Raw genomic sequence first — 15,051 nt, forward strand, 5'->3', positions numbered from 1 at the left:
CTATCCTGACCTGGTATCTTTTTCAGGATGTCATTTGGTATAGATTTTTCTATGCATTTACCTTAATCCCTATACCTTTTCTTTTTTCTTTGGTAAAATTGATTCTTTTTACCACTTATGAAATGTTTGATTTTTCACCATCTGTTAACTTGGTTGTTTCTGCCCTTTTGGTGGGCTCCTTGTAGCAGTGTATGTGTATGTGAAGCAAGGGGTTATTATAGCACATGAGGAGAAGTGCAGGAGAATATTAACAAGAGCACAGAGTCAAGGTTGGAGACCGGCCTTTTGATTCTGAAACCATGAACTTCACTCAGCCTGTCTGACACATGGTTCCCTACTTTGTAAAATGAGAGACCTGGACTGAATGACCTGGCATTTCTTCTAGTTTTTAAATTGTTTCTACAAACCAAACCTGAACTATTTCTTATAGTCTTCTCTTTTGTTGTTTCATTGGTGTAGGTTTCTCTTTGTTTTGGCCTTGGTTCAACCCAAAAAATATAATGGTGGTGTATATTTGTGACTTCAATTTTGTGATAACTATCAGTGTTTCTCAGCCTTGTTTTCATTAACACTCCTCCCAGGAGACTTTTTAGACATTTTTTTTTTTTCCTAACTGCCCACCCACATGAAATTTTAATAGCACAAATGTGTGTATGTGTTATGTGTGATTTGCAGTTATTATTTTGGTGTTTCATACAAAAAAAAGTAAGATTTTTTTGTCCCCTAAGAACTAATTTCCCCCTCCATTGAGAATGCATGCTCTGCAATATTAGGGACATGAGGTAAATACTAACGACATTTGGATGATTCTCCGACATTTTAAAAGACACAAGAACTTTTTAAGTCCTCCCAGTGCCGAATATTATTAACCCAAAATACATTTAATTTTCAACTTCAATATTTTTATAATCTTGGACTTGAATGTCATGGTTTAGGACTAATGATTTACTTTTCATTTTCTCATACTACATGCAAGCTGGTGGTTTGTATTTAGTCACAGATAAAAGACATAAGTAGAATTTTTGACAAAGAACTTTATGATCATTTAAAATGCTTTAGAAAGTATTGCTTATGACTGACACAACTTTAAAAGTCCTTGATTGTATTAATAGAAGAATAGCTAGAAGATGCCTGTTTAGCAGCACATCTCCTATGTTTTAAATATGTTCTTTAAGAGAGTATATTGCAGAGAAGTGATAAGTGGGTGATTCTTTCCAGGAGAGGTTTAACCAATTATAAAACATCTATCTATGAGACACTTTTCCCAGAGCTATTCTCATTATAATTACTACTTTTCCCAGAGCTGTTATTCATTTATTTTTGTTTTATTAATTTCACGAGAACTTTTAGTATTACTGTTTTACCTAAAGCTATTTTTGTTACTATTACTTTGTATCAAAGTATGGTATTTTACAAGGTTGAGGGTGTACTCAAAGCTGTGGGATAATAAGAATTCTTAACTAGAAAAGCCTCATTGCTATTAAATAGATAAAGCAAATTATTACCCAAATCTACTTAGTAATTCCTAATTTATGGCCATTCTTTCAGAGACCTTGCAGCTGCTATAGATCGAATGGACAAGTATAATTTTGACACCTTGATTTATGTGGTAAGTAATCACAATACTGAGCAAAAGGCTCTGATCCCTGGGATGGGGGGATGATTTGGGTGTCCTTTTTTACTTTTATTTTTTATTCTCATTCTTATTCTTTCTGGTGTAAGGAAAATGTTCAAAAATAGATTGGGGTGATGAATGCATAACTATATGATGGTACTATGAACATTTGATTGTACACCATGGATGACTGTATGGTATGTGAATATATCTCAATAAAACTGAATTTAATTAAAAAAAAGAGAACAAAAAATGGATTGGAATGATGAAGGCACAACTATATGATGGTACTGTGAACAGTTGATTGTACACCATAGATAGGTGTATGGTATGTGAATATATCTCAATAAACCGAATTTTTAAAAAAAGGCTATGATCCCTACCTCATGAAAACTGCAAAGATAGAAATTGGCTGCTATGCTGAAGAGCTATGGAAAAATATTTTCTGTTCTTTGTCAAACTGCAGAAAGAATTCAGTGTTAAAGTGTATTTAAAGTAGCAATTTCTATTTTTAAAAAAATGAAAAGCTCATTGTTTCATTGTAAAAATTTACCCAATAGAGGAAAATAGATATGCAAAATGAATATGTATAGTCACCATAATGCAGTTTTTAAAAATAACTTTCAAAATATTTGACTTATAAGAAGTTTCAGAAATTGTACAGAGTCTCCCTTTACCCAGCTTTCCTCCCAGTGATAAAATTTTATATAATCATAGTACATTGTCAGTACCAGGAAATCAATGTTGGTACAGTCCTATTAACTTGGCCGCAGACCTTATTTGGATTTCACAGGTTTTCACATGCACATGTCTGTGTTACGAAATTTGATTGTATGTGTAGAATTGTGTAATCATGATCACAATCAGAATACAGAACTGGTCCATCACAACAAACTCCCTCATGTTAACACTTAATAGTCATACCTTGCCCCCAACCCGACCCCGTGGCTCTGTTCTCCATCACTAGAATTTTGTCACTTTGAGAATATTATATAAGTGGATGTATGTAAACCTTTGAGACTGACTTTTTTCACTCAGCCTAATGAATGCTCTTGAGATCCATCAAAGTTGCATATATCAATAGTTGTTCCTTTTATTGCTGAGTGCTATTCCAGTTTCTTCTCCCCTTTCTTTCCTTTCTATGTACAGTCTCCTTTTCCCCTAAGGAAAAAAGTAGCCATCAAGCATCTTTTTGGAGCTTAGCTTTAGTCTTCTTGGAGATAAAGGTCATAACAGCTGAGAGGGAAGGAATTTAAAAACAATACTTAAAAGATTAAAGTTCCTGTTTCCTCCTAACTCAGTGTACAGCAGCTCATATCCTTCTTTCATGGAGCACTCAGTTTTAGACCCTCTTTTACTGCCCTACCCTTTGTGTTTATTTAAAACACTGATTGACAACGACTTATATTAATTTGATTCATTCCCAACCTATTTTTGTAAATTATCAATGTTCCTTTTTCCAAACATATTTTCTTCCCAAGACAGATAAAGGGCAAAAAAAGCATTTTCAGCAAGTGTTCCAAGTGCTGAAGATCATGGGATATGACTGGGCAGAAAGGTAATGTCTTCATGGTTCTTAATTGCCTGGCCAGGGTCATTAAAACTTTGTTAGGCAGCCTAGGCCCAAAAATCTACCCAGCTGTTAAATATTTCAATTCAAACTAAAGTTCTTTTTTTTTCAAGATTTTAGCGTGGAAAAGTAGATTTGATTTTTGCACTAACTGTCCTGGTTATATTAATTTATAGCTTGTAAACATTCAATTATTTCTTTTAATATTAGAGAAGTTGTAGGTTTACAGAAAAATCATGCATAAAATATAGAGTTCCCATATATCACTTTATTATTAATACCTTGCATTAGCATGACATTTGTTACAATTGGTGAAAGAACATTTTTATAATTATACTGTGTAACTTTTCATTTACAATAGGGTGCACTATGTTGTACATCATTTTTCTTTTAATTTTTATTCTGGTAACATATATACAACCTAAAGTTTCCCTTTTTAACCACATTCAAATACATAGTTCAGTGCTTATTAATTATGGTCACATTGTTGTGCTACCATCACCACCATCCATTACCAAAACTTGCTAGTGATTATCTTTATAAAATGAAACGGTATGTTTAACATCTTTTATGACACACAACAAATCACATTGTATTTCAATTTATTAATTTTTAAAAACCTTGTGAAATAATTAAAGTTGAAACTACTCTCCTCTCTAAAAGGGTATTATTATATACCATATTATCACCATCTCTTTATTTTTCAGTTACCTAAATGCTCACTCCATTTCAGGTGCCAGCATGTGCCCTTTGGGGTAGTGCAGGGAATGAAGACCCGAAGAGGAGATGTTACTTTTCTGGAAGATGTTTTAAATGAGATTCAATTAAGAATGCTACAGAACATGGCTTCCATTAAAAGTGAATTCACTTATTTTGTTGTTATACTCAAAACTTATATGCCACATTTATGTTTTGGTAGACTTTTGTGCAGTGTAATTTATTATGACTGTCCCTCCATTGAACTTTCACTGAGTATTTTCACTAATTTGAGATAACAGAATTTTTAGACTTGCTGCTTAGGAGTTATTTCAATAATCTAAATTGATAAAACCCTCATCCTGTTTTTATGAACAACTTCAGTTTCATTATTCCGTTATTCAAGTGGTTATACCAAGTTCCTATGTTATCTAATTGGGTACACATCAGAAGTCCTTATGGCTTTGTTTAAGTATCAGCTTTATCTAAAGTCTTACAAGGATAAGAAATATAAACTTGTATTTTTGTATTTATCAGTGACTGTTCTTCCCCTTTAATGTAGCCAGGGGAAATATTAGTTTCAAAGGTAAACTAGCCTAAATTAAGAAAGTCAGTTTTCCACTGTGAACCTGTTTGTTCTTGATACTGTCAGCATTCATTTTTGGAAGATTTTCTCCCCACTTCAATCCATGATTCTGGCACAGTGTCACGCGGATTAAAGGTAGCTTCCTTGGTCTGTTTCAGCAACTAAGGAACTTGAGAACCCGCAGGAGACTGCAGAGAGGGTCGGGCTCGCAGCACTCATTATTCAGGTCTGTGAAGACTCCCATGAGACCCTTTTGTTTGGCACCAGAACACATCCCAGACCTGAAGATTCACTCCTTTTCATTTTAGGACTTCAGGGGTTCGCTGTTATCTGACTATCAGTTCAGCTGGGATCGTGTTTTCCAGAGTCGCGGAGACACAGGAGTCTTCCTCCAGTACACACACGCACGCCTCCACAGGTGAGGAGACTGCAGGGAAATGCAGCCCCTCTGCTCTGTCCTTCCCCCGGTGGGACTTGGCTGTTGCCATTCCAAGACTGAGAGCTTGCTTTCTGAGCTTCTCCAAATCTCATATTCAAAAGGTTTAAAGTAAGTGGACCTCCTGTTTTGTTTTGTTTTGTAATTAACAGTTGCTTATTGAATGTCTGTGAAGAAAGCTTTTATGTATATATCTTATTTAGTCCTCAAAATAACCCTGTCAAAGAACATACTGTTATAGCTGAAGAAACAGATTTAGGGAAAATCAAGGCATCAGGTCAAACGACATTAGCTGCAAAGTCTAGGCGTATAAAAGGAGAGCAAGAATGTGTATTATTTGGGGATGTTCATCACTTACAGCTGTATGTCCTGGGATGACTTGTTTAATCCTTTGTTGTTTTTTAAATTTTTGATAACAGTTTAGAAGAGGCTTTTGGATGTGGTTATCTAAATGACTTCAACACTGCTTGTTTACAAGAGCCACAATCTGTTTCAATCCTACAGCATCTGCTCAGGTATGAAGCATTTGTAGTATTATCAAGTATGCTTTTGTTTAGTGAAATGACTCTGGGCTTGTTTGCTGACCACTAGAGTCAGCAGGCTGATAGCTGGCTACTGCGTCCTGCCTCCAGACAGCACTTTCCTAAGTATGACTGAAAAGTGATTGTCTGCTCTTTGAGGGCTGAGGGCATGAATTAAGCCCATGCTCAAAATCAGTCCTGGGTTTTAAAAAGACTATCACTGTTGAATTAGCACAGATGCTGGGCATCTTCTAGCCCATGGTATAAGAATGTGAAGCCTGGTGAAAAAAAAATGAACATTTTAGTTTGGGAAGATGAAGATGTTATGGTCTCACACTCTGTGATAAGTAAAGGAAAATTCCTCCCTTCAGGACTCTTCCCCAAGACCATAAGTATTTCATTTGCCTCTTGATTCCAGTTAAGTCTCAAATACATATCCATCTGATGCCCCCACACTAGACACACACATTTTAGCTCTCATAAGAACTGTTGGTAAAGCCAGATTTGTAAGCAGTTGAGTCTCTGGAAGGAATGAGAGTACTTAAGAACAATGCCCTTTTCTCTGAATGCCACATAATAGTCACTGATTCCTTTCTAGGAACAGGAGTTAAGTTTACTCATATTTAGCTAGTTTGTAAGAAAAAATAAGCCAACTTGGTTTTCCTGGCCTTGAAAATAGATAGTTTGCTAGCTTATAGATTATATACTTAAACATAGCTGGAGGCTTTATTATCTTTTCCTTTTTTTTTTTTTAAGAGAAGTTGTAGGTTTACAGAAAATCATGTGGTAAATTCAGAGTTTTCATATTCCCCCCCAAACATGCAGTTTTCCCTATTAACACTTTGCATTAGTGTGGTAACTTTGTTACAGTTGATGAAAGACTATTATTATTATGATGCTACTAACTATAGTCCATAGTATACATTAGGGATCACTATTTGTGTTGTACCATCCTAAGATTTTATTTTAAAATTTTTATTCTAATAAGATATATGTAAAACCTAAAATTTTCCCTTTTAACCACATTCAGTAATTCAGTGGTACGTATTACATTTCACAGTGTTGTTGTCCTATAACCACTGTCTACCATCTATTACCAAAACTTTCCCATCACCCCAAACAGAAACTGTGTACCATTAAGCATTAATTCCCCATTCCCTACCCCCACCTTGACTCCTAATAACCTGTATTCTAGTTTCTAAGTCTATGAATTTGCTTATTCTAATTATTTTTTATCATTGAGCTCATACGATATTTGTTCTTTGTGGCTGGTTTATTTTGCACAACATAATGTCTTCAAGGTTCATCCATGTTCTCACATGGATCAGAACTTCCTTCCTTTTTACAGCTGAATAATATTCCATTGTTATGTATATACCAGAGTTCGTTTATTCATTCATCTGTCTTGTGGAAACTTGGATTTTTCCATCTTTTGGCAATTGTGAATAATAGCACTATGAACATCGATGTGCAAATGTCTGTTTAAGTCCCTGCTTTCAGTTATTTGGGATATATACCTAGAGGTGGGATTTCCAGGTCATATGGTAATCCCATTCTTAACTTTCTGGGGAACTGCCAAACTGTTTTCCACAGCAGCTACACCATTTTACATTCCCACCAACAGTGAAAGAATGTTTCTATTTCTGCACATCCTTCCCAATGCTTGTAATTTTCTGTTTTTTTTTTAATAGTAGCCATTCTAGTGGGTGAGAAATGGTATCTCATTGAGGTTTTTATTTGCCTTTCCCTAATGACTAATGATGTTGATACCTTTTTTTCATGCACCTGTTTGCTATTTGTATATCTTCATTGGAAATATGTCTGTTCAGTATTTTGTCCATTCTTTAATTGGGTTGTTTGTGTTTTCTGTTGTTGAGTTGTCAGATTTCTTTATATATTATGGATATTAAACCCTTATCGGATATGTGGCTTCCAAATAATTTCTCCCATAATGTATATTGTCTTTTTTACTTTCACAGTGAAGTCCTTAGTTGCACAAAAGTTTTTAATTTTGATGAAGTCCCATTTTTTATTTTATTGTGCATGATTTTGGTATAAAGTCTAAGAAACGTTGCCTAACACAAGGTCCTGAAGATGCTTCTCTATGCTTTCTTCTAGGAATTTTCTAGTTTTGGTTCTTATATTTAGGTTTTTGATTAAGTTTATTCCTAGGTATTTGATTCTTTTAGTTGCTATTGTAAATGGATTTTTTTTCTTGATCACCTCTTCAGATCATTCATAACTAGAGTGTAGAACACTACTGATTTTTCCGTGCTGATCTGGTACCCTTCATCCTCCCCTCTTAGCTGACTTCATTAGCTCTAGGAGCTTTGTTGTGGATTTTTCAAACATGTCATCTGCAAATAGGGTGTTTTCCTTTCCTCTGTATGGTTTTTCTTTCTTTCTTGCCTAACTGCTCTGGCTAGAGCTTACAGTGCAGTGTTGACTAACAGTGATGACAGTGGCCATCCTTGTCTTGAAAGCTTTCAGTCTTTCACCATTAAGTAGGATATTAGCTGTGGATTTTCAGGTATGCCCTTTATCATGTTGAGGAAGTTTCCTTCCATTCCTAGTTGTCTAAGCATTTTTGTCAAGAAGGTGTACTAGATTTTGTGGATTGCCTCTTTGCATCAATCGAGATGATCATGTGGGTTTTTGGGTTTTTTTTTTTCTTAATTCTATTAATGTGGTGTATTACATTAATTAATTTTCTTATATTGAACCACCCTTACATACCTGGAATAAATCTCACTTGATCATGGTGTATAATTCTTTTAACGTGCTGTTGGATTTGATTTGCTAGTATTTTGAGGATTTTTGCATCTGTATTCATAGGGGATATTGGTCTGTAATTTTCTTTTCTTGTGGTATCTTTATTGGCTTTTGTTTTAAGGTGATGTTGGCCACATAGAGTGAATTAGGGAGTGTTCCCTGCCCTTCAATTCTTTGAAAGAGTTTGAGCAAATTGGTATAAATTCTTCTTGGAATGTTTGGTAAAATTTACCAGTGAAGTCATATGGTTCTGGGCTTTTCTTTATTGGGAAGTTTTTGATGATTGATTCAATCTCTTTGTTATTGGTCCGTTGAAATCTTTCTTCTTCAGTCCATGTGGATAGTGTTTCCCTTTCATCTAGGTTATGTAATTTGTTGGCATACAGTTGTTCATATATCCTCTTTAAATCCTTTTTATTTCTGTGAGAATTCCCCGTCCCTTTCATTTCTGATCATAATTATTTGTGTCTTCTGTCTTTTTTTCTTTGTCAGTCTAGCTCAAGGTTTGTCAATTTTATTGATCTTTTCACAGAACCAACTTTTGGTTTTCTTGATTCTCTTGTTTTTTAATTCTCTATTTCATTTATCTCTTGATTTATCTCTTTATTTCTTTCCTTTTGCTTACTTGGGTTTAATTTGCTCTTCTCTTTTAGTTCTTCCAGTTGGGAAGTTAAATCTCTGAATTAATGTAAACATTTAGAGCTGTAAGTTTTCCTCTCAGCACTTCCTTTTCCTTTAGCTCATAAGTTTTGGTATGTTTTCATTCATCTCAGGGTATTTCCTAGTTTCCTTTGTCATTTCTTCTTTGATTAAAGTAAGCGTTGTTTAATTTCCACATATTGGTGGATTTTCCAGTTCTCTCTGTTACTGATTTCTACCTTCATTCCTTTGTGGTTGGAGAAAAGTTATTTTTAAATCTATTGAGACTTATTTTGTGACCTAACATATGGTCTTTCCTAGAGAAGGATTCATATACACTCAAGAAGAATGTGTCTTCTGCTGCTGTTGGGTGAAGTGATTTATGTGTCTGTTAGGTCTAGTTGGTTTAGAATGTCATTCAAGTATTGTATTGCTTTATTGATCTTCTGTCCAGATTTTCTATCCATTATTGAAAGTGGTGTATTAAAGTGCCCAGCTATTAATGTAGAACTGTCTTATTTCTCCCTCCAAGTCTGTCAACATTTACTCCATATATTTTGGGGCTTTGCTTTTAGGTGTACATACACTTATAATTGTTATGTCTTCTTGTTGAATTGACCCCTTTATCAGTATATAGCAACCTTCTCTGTACTGCATAACAGTTTTTGACTTAAAGTCTATTTTATCTGATAATTAGTATAGCTATATCCCAGCTCGCTTTGAGTTACTATTTGCATGACATATTTTTTTCCATCCTTTTACTTTCAACCAACTTAGGCCTTCAAATTATAGGTCTCTTATAAACACCTTATAGGTGGGTCATGCTTTATCCATTCTGTCAGTCTCTGCCTTCTGCATTTAAAGTAACTATTTATAATGCAGGACTTTCTTCTGCCATTTTGCTGTTTGGTCTTTGTAAGTCTTATACCTTTTTTGTCTCCCAATTCTTCTATTAATGCCTTCTTTCACATTTATTTGATTCTTTGTATTGTACCATTTGTATCCTTCTTATATTTTTCTGTATCTGTTTTTCAGATTTGTTCTTTGTGGTTATCATGGGCCATAAATTTAACATCCTAACTCTGTAACAATTGAATTTGATTTGATACCAACTTAACTTCAATAGCATGCATACACACACACACACACACACACACATGCACACACATACACACACATGCACACACATACACACTGTTCCTATAACCCTTTGCCCCCCCCCCCCCATTTTTTGCATTTTACAAATTACGTCTTTATACATTTGGAGGCTTTTTATATGCAGTTTAACACCATTATTTGAGTCCTTGCTTTGGGCTAGGCCTAAGGGATATCAGATATTTAAAAAGTCCTCGTGACCAAGAAATTTGTAAAAAAGAAAAACGTGCCTTTCCCTTCAAATGTACCCAGGTCTTTTCTCATGTACCTTTTACTCATTAAATGATACCAAGTCAACGTTACATCTTTGTCTTAATGTCTTAGGTTATTGTAGTATGTGGACAGTCTTCCCCTGGCAATTGCTCCTGTCATCTTTCTTTTAGGTTCGATGAGGTGCTTTATCAATCATCTCAGGACCTTCAACCCAGGCATATTGTCAGTTACCTTCTAACTCTAAGGTACTTTAAGATATGTTGCTGGTGAAATGCTTTCAGCCATGTACCTGGAGCGTAGTTATGCAGGACAGATGCATGACAAATAAATGACTCTGCATACTGCATTTCATGGCATTTCCAATTCCTTCATTTAATATCAGAAGGGAGGGATTTTTTTTTCATGGAGTGTTAAATGACATTTGGGATCTTCTAGTCTGACAAAGAACCTTTCTTTCATTTAAAGGTTTCCTATAAACAAACCCCTTGGCCTAAAAGATGATGTGCTTAAGTTCAGAAATTCTTGCTTCATCTTTGCAAATTGGCAAATAATGTTCATTAATTCATTCATTCAGTGATGTGAGGTTGAATGGGAACCAACAACAACATAGGTAGTTAAGGTACAGTATATGTGTTACGATAGAGACAGTGTTAAGGTACTCAGTTCAGCCTTGACGGACCAGAGAAAGCTTCTCTGAGGAAACGAGTCGATATCAATCAGGGAAAGGTCAGTGGCAGGAAAGGAGGAAAAGCCCAGAGTTGAGCAAGGAAGGACATGATGTATTAAAGAAACTACAGGCATAGTCCTGGGAGAGATGAGAAATGAAGCATATACAGACCTTTTGGCTACGTACTAAGGTACTTACACTTTATTTTTAAGGCAGTGGGTCCATAAAAGGGTTTCAGGCAGAGACACAGAAAACTCAGTCATTTAGAGTAGAGAATGATTTGGGAGGTGAACTAGTGACAGTTTGATAGAAAGTTCATGGTGGCTATTGTAGAAACTTTGAATAGAAGTTGAGTCTACCCAGCAACAGCTGTATCTTCCCATAAAGCTACTTAAGAAAGGAAACTATTATTTTCTTAAGATTTACTGAAATCAGAGATCTATTGTCCCTGTTTTTAATTATATTTTACCTTGTCCCCAGATTAAAATAAGATCTGTTTTCCTTTCAATTCCACTTAGCCATATAGAGATAAAGAAGCAGAGAGTCTTAAGTGTCATTTAACCATTAAGACGAATGCCCTAAGCATCATTTCCCTAGCACATTCTTTTATTTGCTGTCTTCTTAACTAAACAGAAAACAAGTTTTAAAGAAGTGCCCAGAGTGTGTCTGCAGAATGGACTGATAAATAATCTCTGCCTTACCTCCCCATTGTACAAGGGGGAAAGGCCAGGCCAACTCCCCTAAAGTTGTAAAAATAACAATGAAATCATAATCTTAAGAACTTGCCACCTGTTAGTGGAAGAACTAGGACCAAAATCTAAAGCTTGAGTTTTATTATGTTACTTTGGCCATTATAGAAAAGCAGCGAATTCCAGACTCAGTTTTGCAACTTTGGATATGCTTTTTAATGGCTCTAGGCTTTGATTTCTTTATTTTTAAGTTGAACGGGCAAGATTAAATATCAAACTCAAATGTTAAAACAGGGCATTACTGCGGGCCCTAATCATGATTCCCCTCTTCCAATTTCAGTCATCTTGCAGCTGTGGCACACAAAACACTACAAATAAAAGACAGTCTTCCTGAAGTGGCTGGGGTATGTTATGTTGAGTGTTTTCTGTTTAATACCTAGTTTCCTCAGACTAATATTACTAAGTCATTATTGTAAATTTTTCTTAAAATAGCATTCTTTTGTTCAACTACATCATTGTTCTTACTGACTCAGGTAATAATTAGAATTGGGCTGTAAAACTGATGTTTATATACTTTCCAACATACTAGATTATGAAACATTTTCTAATATCAAATAGTGTCCTGATGAATTCCCCTCATCTGAAGCTAGACTGTCTGATAGTGATACTGTTTTATTTAGTCCTCAATCCCTTAAATACTAGGATTATTGTAAGGAGTGCTAGAAATTTATCTTCCCTGGCACTTTGAGATACTATTCTACTTTCTCAAATTTGAAGAAAGACGATTACTTTTTAAGACATTCTTATTTATTCACTTACAATTAGCCTGTTATTGAACTGAACATTTAATCATTTTTTTATTTTGCAGGCCAGACTTCATCTTTTCAGAGCTGTTCGTTCTGTCCTAGCTAACGGAATGAAACTTCTTGGAATAACACCTGTATCTAGAATGTAATTTCTAATTAAAATGGGTTTTAAAATGCTAAGTGAATGCTAGTTATCTATTCTTAGTTGCCTTGCTGTTCAAAATAGAATTAAAACAATTGTCTTAATGGTCATCTCTATAATACAAAAAATGATTAAACAGAATTCATATAAATAAATAAAATTTATTGCTGAATTTCCCCCATTAACATTATAGAATTTTTTTTAAACACTGAAATTTCACAAATTATTGAGACCCCAACAGTTGAACATACTTTAAAAGAAGTATAAAAGTGACAGTAGAAAAATTTTTTTGAAGAAAAGTATATTGTCTAACAGCAAAAATTATGTATCCAGACAATGAATGGTACAAATACAGCATTAAAAGGAGTACTCAAGTCATCACCCAGAGCTCTTCAGCTGAGTTATGAAATAATAGATTCAGTTTGAGAAAAAGTTACACATTCAGTTTGTTGCTGAACTAGCCTGTCTTGTTCCTGCCTATCTTCTGTAAGAAAAGAGCTAAGTCTTCACTGCTACAGGGACAAAATACTGTACATGAATTGGAGAATAAGGAGTCATTGTCTCTCTCCCCTGGTAGCTGAACAAGAGAACAGTTAGTACAGAGATGGCTTTGGCACTTGAATCCTTAAAACATTATTCCATACCTTGTTACTTGAATATTGTAGCCTCACATGATTTTTTTATACCATATTTTCTCCATACTTTCAGTGTACATTATATATACAATAATAAAATTCCTTCATTCTAAAATAAAACAGGTTGACTCCAAACAGGTTCACATTAAGTCCCTGTAATAGCAATTCACTCGGATAGCTTTCTTCTTAATTCTTACGCCATACAGTAAAATTTTTGTTTGTTTAAGCTATCTTCTGGATTTTCTTAAGGCTCTAGTTTAATACAGTCTTAGTTTGAATTTCTCTTGAGACTGAAATCAGACACCACTGACTCTCTCTTTTGAAGATGTTTCTCCTTGTTGAATGGATGTAGTGTCAAGTCTGGGTAACCCATAGAGATATATGGAAACACATACAAGAAGGGTACCCAGAGCAAACATGAGTGCTGAAAAGAAAAACAGTAAGTTTAGCAGTCTGTATCTTTAAAACTATGTAACAAAGATTAATTTAATATTTTTAAAACTTTTACTTGTGGGTTTACAATATGAGATCATATGAGAAATAAATAAAGCCAAATGTTCTAGTTTTTAGATTTAGAAAGGTCATCAATTCTGGCAAAAAATATATACGGTAAAATCAAAGGAGTATCGGTCACTGACTGCATACCAGAATGCCTGTCCTGGGCCACTCTAACATAAAGACTGTGCTAACTTCCCTATATGATGATTTAAAAAAAAAGCAATGGGGCGTGGCTTTTCCATGATAACCAGAAACCTATGAAAGTTTAGTGTAAAAGATAACAGAGTAAAATTCAAAGAATTACATGAGCAATGATTCAAACCATTGAAGGTTACTGAAGAGATGAGATGGTGGCATCCTGAGTCAAATTCCATTTCCTGCTAGCCTTATATTTTTATCTTAATCTTGAAAATCAGGAAGCAGGAAACTGAATTACAGCCTGTCCAAACTTAACAGGTAGGCATTATTTAAGTGAATGCTTATATTGAAATCTGTCAAAACTGAACCATATTCTATATGAACTATAGTGGCACAGTCTTAATATCTTTAAAAATGGCATGCAGAGAACTATGATTTTAGTTCACCCCTAACTAGAAAAGAGGATAATAAATCTGAATAGAAAACTGGAAGATGACTAAGACATTCTGATTATTTTACCACCAGTAAGAGGAAATACTGACTGAAAAGCATTTTATGCTGTTGCCAAATATTCCTTAGGAGCAAAGGCACAAGGATTGGTTAAACATAAGGATGGATCAGAACTGCAATTAAAAATTCACCAAATCAAATAAGAAAAACATCTTTGGGGAGGACCTATAAATTCCTGATACTGAAATGGGGTAAAGGGTTTGCCTTATGTCTAATCTTGCCATATACCAGGCACTATTCTGAGCACATTACCTGAGAACAACACTAGAAGGTGGGTGATACTCCCATTTTATAGATAAAAAAATAGACACAGGTTAAGTAACTTCCCCAAGGCTGTACAGCTAATAAATATTATAGTAAAGACTTCAACCACACTATAAAATGGTTTTCTAGGATTTCTACAAGATTGATAGAACCTCAATATGAATTTTTAACAAGTCAGTTTTAAAATGAAATTTAAATATAGGTCATGTCTGGTTTTTTGGTTTTTTTTTTTCTTCTGTAGATATTTGAAAGATTTTCACCACACATTAGTTTTTGATATAATAACTGATCAGTAAAGAAAAAGATTATTACATTATAAAAGCACTGAAATGTTAAGTGAGCATCAGTGCTTAATTCAGAAGCCAGCTCAGTGCTGGATTTGGGTTAGGGAAAATTATATAAAAAGACTAGCATAACACTAGTGCCACAGTACCAGCTATAATAATGAATTTTGTATTGGATACAGATTAAATGAAACAAAGATATCTTCACAAAAGAG

General features: G+C 34.6%; 2 protein-coding genes across 8 annotated transcripts in view; one reads left to right on the forward strand and one right to left on the reverse strand.

The window, feature by feature from the left end:
* Positions 1-12,545, forward strand: part of RARS2 (arginyl-tRNA synthetase 2, mitochondrial) — an 85,665-nt gene extending 73,120 nt beyond the window's left edge. For all 5 annotated transcript variants that reach the window (XM_037842627.1, XM_037842628.1, XM_037842625.1 and 2 more), the window contains 9 exons: positions 1,549-1,609; positions 3,097-3,173; positions 3,919-4,043; positions 4,626-4,693; positions 4,776-4,885; positions 5,323-5,418; positions 10,374-10,448; positions 11,900-11,963; positions 12,428-12,545. In XM_037842627.1, coding sequence (XP_037698555.1) covers positions 1,549-1,609; positions 3,097-3,173; positions 3,919-4,043; positions 4,626-4,693; positions 4,776-4,885; positions 5,323-5,418; positions 10,374-10,448; positions 11,900-11,963; positions 12,428-12,514 — 763 coding nt within the window. In that variant the 3' untranslated portion in view covers positions 12,515-12,545. The remainder of the gene's footprint in view (positions 1-1,548; positions 1,610-3,096; positions 3,174-3,918; positions 4,044-4,625; positions 4,694-4,775; positions 4,886-5,322; positions 5,419-10,373; positions 10,449-11,899; positions 11,964-12,427) is intronic.
* A 103-nt stretch (positions 12,546-12,648) lies between these two features.
* SLC35A1 (solute carrier family 35 member A1) overlaps positions 12,649-15,051 on the reverse strand; it is a 55,122-nt gene continuing 52,719 nt past the window's right edge. For all 3 annotated transcript variants that reach the window (XM_037842630.1, XM_037842631.1, XM_037842632.1), the window contains one exon: positions 12,649-13,566. In XM_037842630.1, coding sequence (XP_037698558.1) covers positions 13,439-13,566 — 128 coding nt within the window. In that variant the 3' untranslated portion in view covers positions 12,649-13,438. The remainder of the gene's footprint in view (positions 13,567-15,051) is intronic.

The sequence above is a fragment of the Choloepus didactylus genome, chromosome 7, assembly GCF_015220235.1.
Source record: "Choloepus didactylus isolate mChoDid1 chromosome 7, mChoDid1.pri, whole genome shotgun sequence".
Taxonomy (NCBI): domain Eukaryota; kingdom Metazoa; phylum Chordata; class Mammalia; order Pilosa; family Megalonychidae; genus Choloepus; species Choloepus didactylus.